Here is a 13,061-nt window from a genome sequence, read left to right on the forward strand (position 1 = left end):
AGTGTGGAGCATCCTCCACCCCCTCCCCCGGTCCTGGTGATCTCAGACTGGCCTGAGTCCCTGTGTCCTCTGCCCAGGAAAAGGAGATGAAGGCCTGTTAAGGACCAAGTCTCTTTCCCTTTGTTCCCCCATGGCCTCTAGGGGACTCCTTGGAAAGTTTTCTTGAATGAATGAAAACATGAGCCCAGGACAGGACAGGAGCTGCAAAGTAGTGGGGCCCAGGCCAGGCCCCTACACAGCAGCTCAACCTCCCATCCAAGCAGGGGGGTGGGTGACATTACTCCCACTTTCCAATAAGGAAACTGAGGATCCTGGAGGGGTGGTGATGTGGCCAAGGTCTGGCTGATTTGGTAGCCCCTGTCTTACACTCTGCAGTGGAGGGCAGCTGTATGCAAGGAGAGGCTTGGGAGTATAGGGCCCTGCCAAGGGAAGCCTGGAGTGGGAAGCTCTGAGCACAGTGCTATGAACTGGTAGATAAGGAAGTCACTGACCCACCTTAGGACTGAGTGGTCTGGAGCCCTTCAGCCAAGGGTGCCAGAGGAGCCATAACCCGGACCTCTCATCTCCACATAGTACTGTTCTGGGTTTGGTTAGCTGCACTCAGTCAGCCAACAAACACACCTATAGATACCCTGTCTGTGCCAGACTCTCCCTCTCCTTCCCCTCCACAGCTGGGCTATTACCTCCCTCTTTTAGGTCCAGGTCTGCCCCCGGGTTAGGGCTCTATCTCTGTGCCTGTGCTTCCCATTCCAGCACTGTAGTTCCTGGGTCCAGGGCTAGTCTGTCACCCCCTTTCAAGCTCCGGTAGGTCACCACATGTCTTGTGCCCAACGGCCAGCACATAACCCTTCCTTCCACCGTCACACCCCCACCATGCAGAGCCCCGTCTTGATAACCACACCAGCTCCCTGCCTTTGAACCGGACACTGCATGCATTAACCCACTCAATTCTCCAGCAGCCCATGTAACAGAGATTTCCGAGTGTTGGAGAGGGTAAGAACTGGTCCAGAATTCTCTGTCCCTGTTTAGGCTCTACGCACAGCTCGTATCTTCTTCAACCGTTTCTAGCCTAGAACGAGTCTAAGAGCTAGCGCGATTACTGCCTCCCTTTTTCGGAGAGGAAAACTGAAGCCAGGCGGAGCAGTGACTTGCTTCGGGTAGCCGAGGACGCGTGGAGCTTTCTGTCCTCCCTCCCGGGCACGGAAGGGTAATGCCTAGAGCTACCTGCACGGGGCCTCAGTTTCCCCCGGTTGCTAGTAGCGTGACCGGCGGCACCACCCTGATACAGATTACGCAAGCGGACAGGCCTGCGCACGCGCGCCGTGAGTGGCTGCTGTCAATTATGCGCGAGGGGCGGGGCGAAAACGAGAGGAGGCGGTGGGGCCAAGATGGCGGCACGGGGCGCGGCGAAGGCGGGGGCCGGTGGGAGCCGGGGGATGGTGGGACGCTGACCCCGCCCCCTGCTGCTGCCAGTCTGCGCCGGGAGGCGGTGAAACCCGGAACATGGCGACTGTAGCGCGCAGCTTTGGGCCGGAGCGGGAGGCCGAACCGGCCAAGGAGGCGCGCGTCGTGGGCTCTGAGCTTGTGGACACGTATACGGTGTGCTGGGGCCGTGGGTGCCCGAACCGGGGGTGGCGGCTGGAACCCCGAGTCCGAGTCGGGGGATTGGGGAGGAGGTCTGGGTTCCGTGACCGGGGAGGGATGAGTAGCGGGCCAGCGATTTCGAGGAGGGGGCCGGGGATAGGGGTTTCTGGGGAATGGATCTGGGCCCCGTAGGTCCAGGAAGAGGGCCCTAGGGTAGAGCCCAGGGAGGTTTTTGGGGAAAGAGTACCTGTTCAGGAAAGGAGGCTAGTCGGGGGGAGGATCTGGGGAGGATCAGGGGATAAAGGGGGTCTGGGGAGGAGAGGACGTCTAGACGAGATGGAGGGTCCTCTAGATCCTCTAGGCCTGGAAGGGTGCCAGCCTGGGAGGATAGGCGAGGGGGTCCGGGAGGAGGGGGATTAAAGAGAGGATCGCTGATGGATGGAATCGGGGGAAGGGTCAGGGCCCTGTTCGCCGCGAAAGAGGAGAGGGGGCCGGGCCTTGATCTGGGGAACCTAGGGTCGCTGTTGAGATTTGCTCCAGGTCGGGCCCAGCGGCCTGGGGTTCAGGCCGAGACTAGAAAGAGGTAAGGGTGGAGCCCACACATGGGGGCATTGAGGGTTTCGCTCAGGGCTGAAAGTGCAAGACCCAGGAACCTTAGGTGTTTTCATGGCTTTGGGGGCGAGTTGGGGCAGCAAGCCCCTCCCACACAGTCACACAAACACACCCGTCCAGGCTATGGGAGAAATGGAGGATATGAAAGAGGAGGGTTTAGGGCAGTGATGGAACCCTCCTGGGTCTGGATGGGGTTGGACGCCAGGCCTATGGATCTGGTAGGCTGCCTGGCAGGGTCTGGTCCTGAGGTGGGGGCGTACTGAACACCTCCCAGCTCCTATTCTTTGTTCCCAGAGGGTGGGGGTCTTTGGCCCTGCCTTCGCCCCACCCCCTTGGCCCTCATCCTAACCCTCCTCCTGAGGGTCGTTCCTCTGGCTCTTTCTCCTTTCTTGGACACGAGGAGGAGGGAAGCTGCCTTGCTGGGAAGAGGGGCTGGGGGCGGATCCTGGAGCAACAGGCCAGCCCTGGAGAAATGGCTGCTTCTCTCTGTGGAGGCTTCAGCTGAGTTGATTAATTTCTTCTCCCCCTTCCCTGCTTGCTGCAGTGTGGGGCAGGACACTAGGTGAGGGTTGAGGTCTCTAAGCTGGTGGCTGGCTGGAAATCACCCATGGGCAGCATTCAGCTGGAGGGTCAGCTCCAAAAGTTGTCTTTACTGGCCAGGGCTGAGCCACTCCTGAATGGGTGTGGGGGATGTGATGATCCAGGCCAACCTACCATTTGGCTCCGGGTGTGCTGAACTGAATATTATTAACACACCTACTTTTTATTGAACACTTGCTGCATGGCAGGCCCTGTACAAAGCATTTTACATGCATTACCTTATTTGATTCTTAAACCTAGCAGATTTTAAGATGGAAGAACTGAGGCTCAGAGAAAACGTAGGCTTCCCAGTCACTTATATAAGTGACTCGTCCATAAGCACAGCCAGGCAATGGCAGTCAGGTGTTGACCTGAGGTCTTCCTTGATCCCATTCCCCTGACGGCTAAGTCATTTTGCCTTCTGTTAGGGCTTGATAGTCCATCACCATCCTCCCGTCCCACCCATCCATCAGCTTCTTGGTGCCTTGACTACTGGCTCAGCAGCAGAAATCGCAGCTGTGATCCAGCTGAAAGGGTTAGACTAGGGCTTGCTTCCAGGATATGGGCAGGGCACCTAGGAAAACATACAACAGAGAAGCTAGCCCTGCCAGACCCGGCCCTGTTCTGCCTCCCTTGGAAGAGATGGCCTTGCGTGCAGCTCAGGTTGGATTGGGCATTGAATTACCTGGAGACTGGAGGTAAAAATCTAAAGAGATGGTTTGATATGATAGTCACCTTTTCCGTTCCTCTCTGTTGGCTAGAGCCACAAACATCCTGTGTTCCTGCCAGATACAGTGTTAGTGCCGTTGAGGAGGCTAAGAGGGGGCCCTGCTGTGCAACAAGAGTCAGGTGCAAAGGCTGGTGGGGAAGGGCAGCCTACCTTTGTCCTGTGGCTTGAGAGGGTCTGGGTATCCTGCAGCTATTGCTGGGGGCGGGGTGGGGCTCTCCTTGTTACTCACTCGGCAAGGGCTGCCTGTTTTCCCTCGTAGGTTTACATCATCCAGGTCACTGATGGCAATCATGAATGGACAGTCAAGCACCGCTACAGTGACTTCCATGACCTGCATGAAAAGGTAACCCTTGAGAGCTGGGGGACCTGAGTCTCAGGGTTTGGGGCTTTCCGGCCAAGTTCTCCTGGTGCCGTGTATTAGTGTTAGGGCAAAACAGGCTCCATGCCTACGGTGTTCTTTAATAATGTAAAGTTTATTAATGTAACTGGCAAAAAACACTGGTGGGTTCTGGGATTTCAACCCTAGCATGAGACGGTGTGCAAGGAGCATATTTGAACTTCAGTTTTAAGATTGCCAATCCTAGCTTGGATGTGAGATGCTGGGACAGTTTCCCAGTGAGGGAACAGGTTTGAACTTGTTTGACCTGACTACAGCTATTCCACAGCCTGTACTTTAAACTGGCTATGATTCCATTTCTTTCTTTTGGAGAGAGATACCTTTGTCTGGGTCATTTGCAGCCTGAGTGTTTTAAAGACAGACTACTCCCCTGATTGGTTTTTGTCCTGGTTTGGAAAAGATAGTGATTTTATGGGCCGTTTTGAATGTCTCCATCTAGAGTCTCCAGGTGGAGCTCCCCGTCTGGAATTGTATTGGTATTTCTGATACTAACTGAACTTAATGCAGCCAAGCCCAGAGGCACTGGTTTGATCACTGATCCTGGTAGTGCTGCCACAGGGGCTGGGGAAGTCATGACAGGCTGCTTGCTAGTCTTGGTCCTGCACAGTCACAGGACCTCTTGGTCTGTGCTTGACATGCTTATGTTTTTTTACAGCTTGTTGCACAGAAGAAGATTGATAAAAATCTGCTTCCGCCCAAAAAGATAATTGGGAAAAACTCAAGAAGCTTGGTGGAAAAGAGGGAGAAGGATTTGGAGGTCTACCTCCAGACACTCTTGGCTACCTTCCCTGGCGTGGCCCCCAGAGTGCTGGCCCATTTCTTGCATTTTCAGTTCTATGTAAGTTCCTCTCAGGTTTCCTCTTTTGCCTATAAACCCACAACCACCCAAGCTCAAGGAAGCAAACCAGTGTAGATCTCAGCTTTGAGGGGAGGTGGGCTGGAGTTTGATCTAGAGGTAAGAAGACAGAGGAACATCACCCTAGCAGGGAAGGGATGTGGGCAGAAGCATGTTCATTGACAGGTCTGCCTTACACTAGATAGAATATGGCCATACAGAGGTTTTCCTCCACTACAGGGCATTTTGGTTAGCAAAAACCATCTGGGTGTTTAAGCTAGGTTTCCATCCAAATGGATGGAGATAGATGAGAAACAGCTAACACCTGGCATAGACTAGTGTTGAGTTGTTGGTTCACAGCTCAAGACTAACTAAGGGATCAGTCTGTGCTGGCAGAATATTGCTGTCTTGGGCATCATCAGGAAGGATTTAAGGTGTGAGTGAGGGTAGTTAGCTTTCTTTGATGGGAGTGTATGTTGTGGAGCCGCTCTGCACTCCCTTCTAGATAAAGGAACAGCTTTCATGGGCTGCTGGTGACAGGATGAGTCGTCAAGCTTCAAGGAGCGAAATTTGGCGGTATGAAACCAGAATATTAAAAACAACCAACGATTCTACTTCTTAGAATTTATTCTAAGGAAAAAAATCAGGCAACTGCAGAAAGGATTTAGGTACAAAGGTAGTCGTTCCAAGATTGTAGCAAGATACTGAAAACAATCAAAAGCCCAAAAGGAGGTGATTTAAAACAATCAAAAGAATACATCCAGATAATTGGATATTGTACTGCTAGGGAAATAGTGGTGTGTCTGTGGATTTGTTGATATAGGAAAATAAGTATATCACTATATGGAAAGAACAGTACATAAAACAGTAGGTAGATTATGGTCCCATTTTATTAAAAAAAGAGTTTATATGAATATATTTGTCTAGGAAAATTCTAGATGGTTATACACCAAAATACTAGTAGTAGTTATTTCTGGGTGATAGATTTTTAGATAATTTACATTTAATTATTTTTCCTTTATATGACAAAGATAGGAAAGAATCCATTCCCTTTTCAGGCTTGCCTTTTAGGAAGGGAATTACGGGGTTGTGGTCTTAAAGGCCCACACGGGGTTAAAACATAACTTTTGTTGAAGTATTCTCAGAGTAAGACAGCTGAACCTTTCTTGGAGTGCTAGATTGAGCCTGGACATTTGGGTAATAGCGCTAGTATTGGGCCACTAGGCTTCGGGGTGGAGGGGCATGTGGGAAAAAGGATGGCAGTTACAGATGGGATATGTCTATGTGCTTTGGGTTTTATTTAGCATCGACCAGCAACGTATGTAGTTTGCAGCAGTTTCCTTTTGTAGATTTTGTTTTACATTTTCTGTCCCTATGTGAGAAAAATTTCCATTTCTTATACAAGTCTTTCAGACAAACTTTACTGGTTAGTATTTTAAGAAATACCACACTTTAAGAAAGCTTTGATTAGCTATGTAAGAATAAAACTTGGTAAGCCACCCGCTGATAGTATGATTCATTGCTTAAGACCCAGGTCTTGGAGGAGTTGGTCTCGCTGGCTACCTCAGGTTTTCTTATTTCTGAGCATAGAAAGGCCTGGACTGCTCTGTGGGGATAGTTTGTCTGAGATGGGCCTGGAGCTGGCCCACGTGTGATTCTGGTATGAGTCATACTCTACTGCTTGGAGCAGTATGGACATGTTTGAAATTACAGTTATAAAGAGGTCCCTGGGTTATATAAATTCAAGGTGTTAAAAATATTAATTGACCCATCGTTAAATCAGGGTTTCTCAACCGTGGAACTATTGACATTTGGGGCTGGGTAATTGTTGTGGGGGCTGTTCTTTCTCTGTTCAGCTACATCTCTGGCCTCTACGCACTAGATGCCAGTAGCACCTCCGCCACCCAGTTATCTGGAGACCAAAAATGTCTCCAGACTTTGCCAGATATCCCCTAGGGGCAAAATTGCTCCTGATCTGGAACCACTAGATTAGCTCTTCAAATGAGTTTGAACAAACAGGTCCTAAAGATTTGTCAGCCATTTCTACAGGGTGGGAGCTCTTACAGAAGGATTCCTCGTAACCTCTCCCATCAGTGACCTCTCTGAAATTGTTCCCAACATGTTCCACCTTTTGTGGGGCTGCCATTGGACAGGGTGGACCCAGGGAACTCTATTTGGCTGAGGTGTGGATATTTTTAATTGAGATATACCATAAAATTCACTCTTTTAAAGTGCTCAATTCCCTGGTTTTTAGTATATTCACAAAGTTGTGCGTCTGTCACTACTATTTAAATTCCAGAACATTCATCACCCAAAAAGGAACCCCGTACCCATTAGCAGTCACTCCCCATCCTCCCTGGCCCCTGGCAATCACTAATCTCCTTTCTGTCTCCTTGGTTTTATATAAATGGAACCATACAATATATGTCTTTGTGACTGGCTTCTTTTTCACTGACCATAATGTTTTCAGGGTCTTTTCATATTGTAGCATAAATCAGTACTTCAGTCCTTTTATGGACTGAATATTCTATTGTTTGAATATATCACATTTGTTTATCCATTTATTACTTGAGGGACACGTGGGTTATGTCCACTTTTCAGCTATTATGAATAACGCTGCTATAAGCATTCATATAGAAGTTTTGTGTGGACATTTGTTTTTCTTTCTGTTAAGCATATAGTAGGAGTGGAATTACTGGGTCAGATGATAACTGTTTAACTTTTTGAACAATTGCTGAATTTTTTTCCATAGCAGCTGCACCATTTTACATTCCCACCAGCAATTATACGTTATTGCCCCAAGTCTCTGCGAACACTTGTTTCTGTCCATCTTTCTGAGAGCCATCGGAGAGGGTGTGAAGTCAAATCTCACTGTGGGTTGGATTTGCATTTCCCTGATGACTAAGGATGCTGAGCCCCCTTTCACATGCTTATTGTCATTTGCATGTCTTTGGAGAAATTTATTCAAATCCTTTGCACTTTTAAAAATTAGGTTACTTGTCTTTTTGTTATTGAGTTGTAGGAGTTCTTTATATATTTTGGATATTGGACCCTTCTCAGAAACGTGATAATGCAGATATTTTCTCCCATTGTGTTTGTGGACTGTCTTTTCATTTTCTTGATAGTGTTCTGTGAAACACAAAAGTTTTCCATTTTGGTGAAGTTCATTTTATCTCTTTTTTCCTTTGGTCACTTGTGTTTTTGGTGTCAGATCTTGCCTAAATCAAGGTCATAAAGATTTGCAACCGTTTTCTTCTAAGAATTTTATAGTCTTGGCTCTTACTTCTAGGTCTTTGATTCATTTTGAGTTGTATATGGTGTGAGGAAGGGGTCCAACTTCATTCTTTTGCAATACGGATTTTAATGGCAAAGAAAGAAAGCACTCCTTCTTTCCCAGCCAACTCTGAGATGGGGAATCTGGGGGTCCGTGTAGCTCCGGGTTGCAGTGAGAGGGCATTGGGCCTATTGCTGTGCTGTCTCTCTTCAGATGGCTGTGTCCCCATACTCCTGGACTCTCAGTCGTAGACTTCCTCCCACAAGCCCTAGAACAGAGGTTTTCAAATTCAGTGAAGTGGACTCACAGGGAGAATTCCAGCAGCCCGTTTTGGGATAAGCTGTCTAACTGTGGACTTGGGAGACAGGCAGAGCCAAGTTTATCTCAGCACTGCTGCTTCCCAAGTTTATTCCAAGTCAGATATTCTAACCTCTCTGCGTCCCAGTTCCTCTTTTGTGAGCTGGAGAGTGATGACCCTGGCCCTTGAGAATTTAGAAGACAGCACAGTGAGGGTAAAGGGCCTGGAAGAGAGATGGCCCGTGGCGAGGCACACCAGATGCCAGCCAGTGCTGGCTGTCCTGGTCGGGAAAGGCCCTCAGTTCTCTTCCAAGGTAGCATTTATATCATTTTCTTATTTTAAAGCCAGTTGGCTAGAACAAAGCCACTTTGTGAAATTAGAAGTCAGGAGCAAGGATGGAACTGTTACCATCTCCATGTTAGTCTTAGCATCCACATGGTCATTTGTTTCAGTTGCAATGTACTGAGGCTGTACGTGGTAACAGATTTCTTTGCAATTTACAGTCTTGCAGCTCTGTTTAGTTTAACTCTAAACTAAACAAAATTCCCTCAATGGGGAATTTTTACTTAAGGTGGCATGGCACATAATATACCTGACTCCTGCTAGAATGCCTCCTCACAAATAGCAAATGGAAGTTAGGGACACACGTGCTGAGCTTTATGTGAACCACACAGTGCTGTGTAACTGAGTCCCTCATGAATGCCCTGCTGACCAGCACTCTGTGACAAGTGTGTGCCAAGCAGAGACATCGGGCTGGCCTGGGGTTATGCATTGAGTGCAAGCGTGGGTGTTGTGGGGTGCACTTGGTCGTGGGGCTCTGCGTGCACACACATGCTCAGTCAGAATGGTACTTAAAGTATAAAGAATGTTTTTTTAAAAATAGTTCAGACATTTGTGGCACCTTAAAGCACCTTCACGTCCCTGTAGCACAGGTTGGGTGGGACGTATGAGGAGTCACCTGTCCCTGCAGGTGACCGCCTGGCAATAGCTGCAGCAGCTTAGACTGAGGGTCCCGAGAGCTCCCCCGCGTCAGAGCTCCCCCGCGTCTCCTCCTGCTCCAGGGGGAGACCTGACCTGCACACCTTTGCTGTGCACACAAGGCCACAGTGTAACCAGGATACTCTGAGGATGCAGAGTTCCTCTGAGGAGGCAGTGCTCTGTATTTGAGGGCTTGAGGCACTTCATTCCTGTCTGAGTCAAGAGCTTCCCAAGGTGAAGGTCAGCCTAGGGAACTAAGTAGATAGTGTTGCAGCAGCCTGCACTTCCTGTGCCCCAAAGAGTAGGGAGAGAAAGTGTTACACAGTTTGCTTTTTAGATTGCTCAGTTTGCTTTTTAAAACATGCCCTCTGCTTAGCCCGAGCCCTTGGTTCTCACTGTCGGAAATTCCAGCCCTGTCTCTTTAGCAGGACTGGCATTGACACCAGCTGCCTGAAGAAATATAATTTTGAGAGTGGGGGTTAGATACTGATGGTGGGCAGGGAGTCCTTTTCCCAGGGGAGACCTCTAGGACCCTCAGGATGACTAACACGGGGAGGAGGGGCGGAAGCTCAGGACTGTTATTTCTCAAGGCTCTCCCGGCAATTCTAACAGATTTGGGGAGAGGGCTTGGTTCTCAAAACTGTTGGTAGGGGAATGAGCCTTTGGATCTCTCTGAGCTCTTCCTAATCTTCAGTTCTTCACAGCAGCCAAAGATAATGGAATTGAGTTTAAGTTGTTACAAGACTAATAGAACTCTAGTGTGATAGAACTCGTGTGAACTGATAGAGCTCTCTCGCTGGCGCGCTCCTGCTCCAAGCCTGCTCCATCCTTCTGATGGCCCTTTTACATCCTAACCTGCATCTTGCCAGACCCTGAGACCCTTACTGCTGAGGCTGTGTTTGCTCATTTTTTTTCTCTTTGGTTTTTCGTCCATTTGTGGGGAGGCTGGGAGTTATCCTTACACTATCTGTAAACTGGATTTCAAACAGATTAAGGAAATAAACATATTTTTAAAAAGATACCATAAAGTACTAAAAGAAAAAATAAGAACATTTGTATGATCTTACGGTGGGGAAAGAGGCCCTAGAAGTCACAAAGGAAAAGAATCACAGATTAAACAACATAAAAATGAAAAACTGTCTCTGTGTCAGGAAAACTGTCGTGAACAAAGGTTAAAAGGCATACACAGGGAGAAGATATTTGCAGCACACAAAAACAACCTTTAAAATATCCATTATGTTATAAGAGATAAGAAAGAGACAAACAAGCCAAAGAGAAAAACAGGAAGAGGACACCCTGTCTCCTGCTACCTGGTGCCTTTCAAATCCCATATACATGTGAATTACATGTCCTAGTGGCAGAGATGTTGCTGTGAGTGATGAAGGCAATTGTGCTGCCTCCATCTGGACCTGTTTAGGAAAAGGCCTATTAGCTGCCATCTGTCAATTAGTTAAAATTCATACCTGCAGGATGTGGGGCTGAGGGCCTAGGGGCCCTGCCAACCCCACAATTAAAGTGCTGAGGCAATTGGTTGTGTGGAGAGGCTTCAAGGCCAAGTGCTTGGGAGTGTGGTTTTGCTAGTTTCTGGCCATGTAGAATTGGAGAGTTACAGCACCTCTCACCTCGGTTTGCTCATCTGTAAAACAGGGTTCAAAACAATGTCTTCCTCGCACAGGATGTTGGAGGGATCGAGCAGGCCACCCCATAGGGAGTACTCAGGCCATTGCCTGGCATGAATTAAGACCCCAGCGCGTTAGCTATTGATGTGACTGAAGGCTTGTCCCTGTCATGCCTCCTTCATCACATTCTAAAAGGAAATCCTTTCCTGCTTCTTCCTCATGACCCTGGGGCCAAGTGGTCCTGGTACAACGCTTGAAGGGATAAGCACAGGAAGAGAGCAAGTGCTCACTCTTTCCTAAGACTCTTTTGGAACATGAAAGAAAGTAGAAATGGTCACTGTCAGGGAAGATTGGCTTTGGGAGGCCTTTTATCCCACAAGGGTCACGGGAGCCCCTCTTCCAGAAGAAATAGGACGTCCTCTCACCGTGCCCTCTCCTACGATCTCCCAGAGCCAGTTTGGGGAGCTGCTGGCTCCCTGGCCAGCGCTTGACACAGCCCAGCTTTGCCAGCCTACTGAGCCTCCTCCTCAGGCAGTGCCCTGAAGTAGCAGCATTAGTCTTGTTTCTGTTCTGCTTTTGAGGAGACACTTCAAATATCTGTGTAACTGGGCATATTTAGTCTCCCTTTCTAAGCCCCTTGATTCATTCCAGGTTTACTCTCTCCTTTATTTTGTGTAACTGTCTGGAGAGCTGGCCTTGCAATGGCCAAGAGGGTAGATAGGGAGTGTGTGTCCTGCTGACTAGGTCAGGTGGACTCCTAACGGGGTTTTGTTTTCTCTGTAGGAAATAAATGGCATCACTGCAGCACTGGCCGAGGAGCTCTTTGAAAAAGGTATGTGGCCAGGGGGTCCTCAAAATACTGGGTGCAACTTGCCCATCCCTATTAGGTGTCCAGGGTGGCACAGAACTTCTGTTGGTCTGTGCCAGGTAAGTCCTAGCCAGGGCCCACCTTCCTGGGTTGCCCAAGTCCCTGAACCTGGTCCACAGCCAAGTGTGCTGGCCGCCTGCCCTGTAGATAGCCAGGTGTGAGGAGCTGTGGTCCTTCACTGTGCCGGTGTCGGGAGCCAACCCCAAGCTCAGGATTTGGTCCAAAGCCCTGTGGTGGAGTTCTGGAAGGTGGATGGCATCCTGCCCTCTTGGATCTGGTTTGTCCTTACCTGAGGGTTCAGATGGCAAACGGAAGCTGAGCTTGGCTTATGGCCCTGTCAGAGAGCATGGTAACAGCTCACATGTAATGTGTGCTGCCTGTGGTCCAGCCCAGTGTCTGGCATCTTACTGCCTACCCTCCAGGGGGTGCAGACGAGGCCCCGTAACCTGCTTGAGGGTACATGGCTGGAAGGAGCAGAGCGAGGCCCAAGTGCCAGTCTGTCTGGCTCAGAATGCCCGCCTGCTCTCAGGGCCTGCACTGCGCTGGCATCTTCGGCCTCACCTCACTGACGACAGCTGCACCTTGGAGGTTCGCAGCGTGAGTCTGTGGCCTACAGTGCTGCCTGGCATCAGCTGTATCTTGGCTCCGTGCCTCAGATTTTGACTGAGCCTCACCTCAGGGACACTCCCCGGCCACAGCTTCCCATAGCCCTTCCTTCATTTGTAATCACGTGCCCTGGGTGTGCCCTGTGCCCCCATGAGCTCAGAAGGGCAGCATCTCCTGTGTGCTCAGGACTGTGCCTTCCTCCTGACGCCATGCAGTGCACTTAACGGGTATTTGCCAAGTGCTTGTTAACTGTTAGCCAGGTGGGCAGACACCCTGACCGCATGACGGGGGCGGGGCTCGGGCTGAAGGCTGACCCTGCAGGGCGTGGCTGTTGCAGGAGAACAGCTCCTGGGGGCCGGCGAGGTCTTTGTCATCAGGCCCCTGCAGCTCTATGCGGTCACCCAGCAGCTGCAGCAGGGAAAGCCCACGTGTGCCAGCGGGGACGCCAAGACTGACCTTGGGCACATCCTGGACTTCACCTGTCGCCTTAAGTACCTAAAGGTAAAACGGCAGCAGCTCAGTTGTGGGCATGGTGGGCATACACCAGTGTGGAGCCTAATAGCTCATTGGCTGGCATTGTGTTCAAGGAGGCTATATGGGCCATCCTTTGGTGTTCTTGGCGCTGTGCTGCTGGCTGTGAGCACTAGGGGGCAGTCGTGACCCAATGTCCCTGGCTTTAAA

At 49.7% G+C, this 13,061-nt stretch overlaps 1 protein-coding gene across 3 annotated transcripts in view; it reads left to right on the forward strand.

Annotated features, from left to right (window-relative positions):
• Positions 1–1,379: 1,379 nt before the first annotated feature.
• NISCH (nischarin) overlaps positions 1,380–13,061 on the forward strand; it is a 31,865-nt gene continuing 20,183 nt past the window's right edge. For all 3 annotated transcript variants that reach the window (XM_033131806.1, XM_033131807.1, XM_033131808.1), the window contains exons 1-5: positions 1,380–1,599; positions 3,765–3,848; positions 4,558–4,740; positions 11,690–11,738; positions 12,718–12,881. In XM_033131806.1, the coding sequence (XP_032987697.1) occupies positions 1,504–1,599; positions 3,765–3,848; positions 4,558–4,740; positions 11,690–11,738; positions 12,718–12,881 (576 nt within the window). In that variant the 5' untranslated portion in view covers positions 1,380–1,503. The remainder of the gene's footprint in view (positions 1,600–3,764; positions 3,849–4,557; positions 4,741–11,689; positions 11,739–12,717; positions 12,882–13,061) is intronic.

The sequence above is a fragment of the Rhinolophus ferrumequinum genome, chromosome 17 (genome assembly GCF_004115265.2).
Source record: "Rhinolophus ferrumequinum isolate MPI-CBG mRhiFer1 chromosome 17, mRhiFer1_v1.p, whole genome shotgun sequence".
NCBI lineage: Eukaryota > Metazoa > Chordata > Mammalia > Chiroptera > Rhinolophidae > Rhinolophus > Rhinolophus ferrumequinum.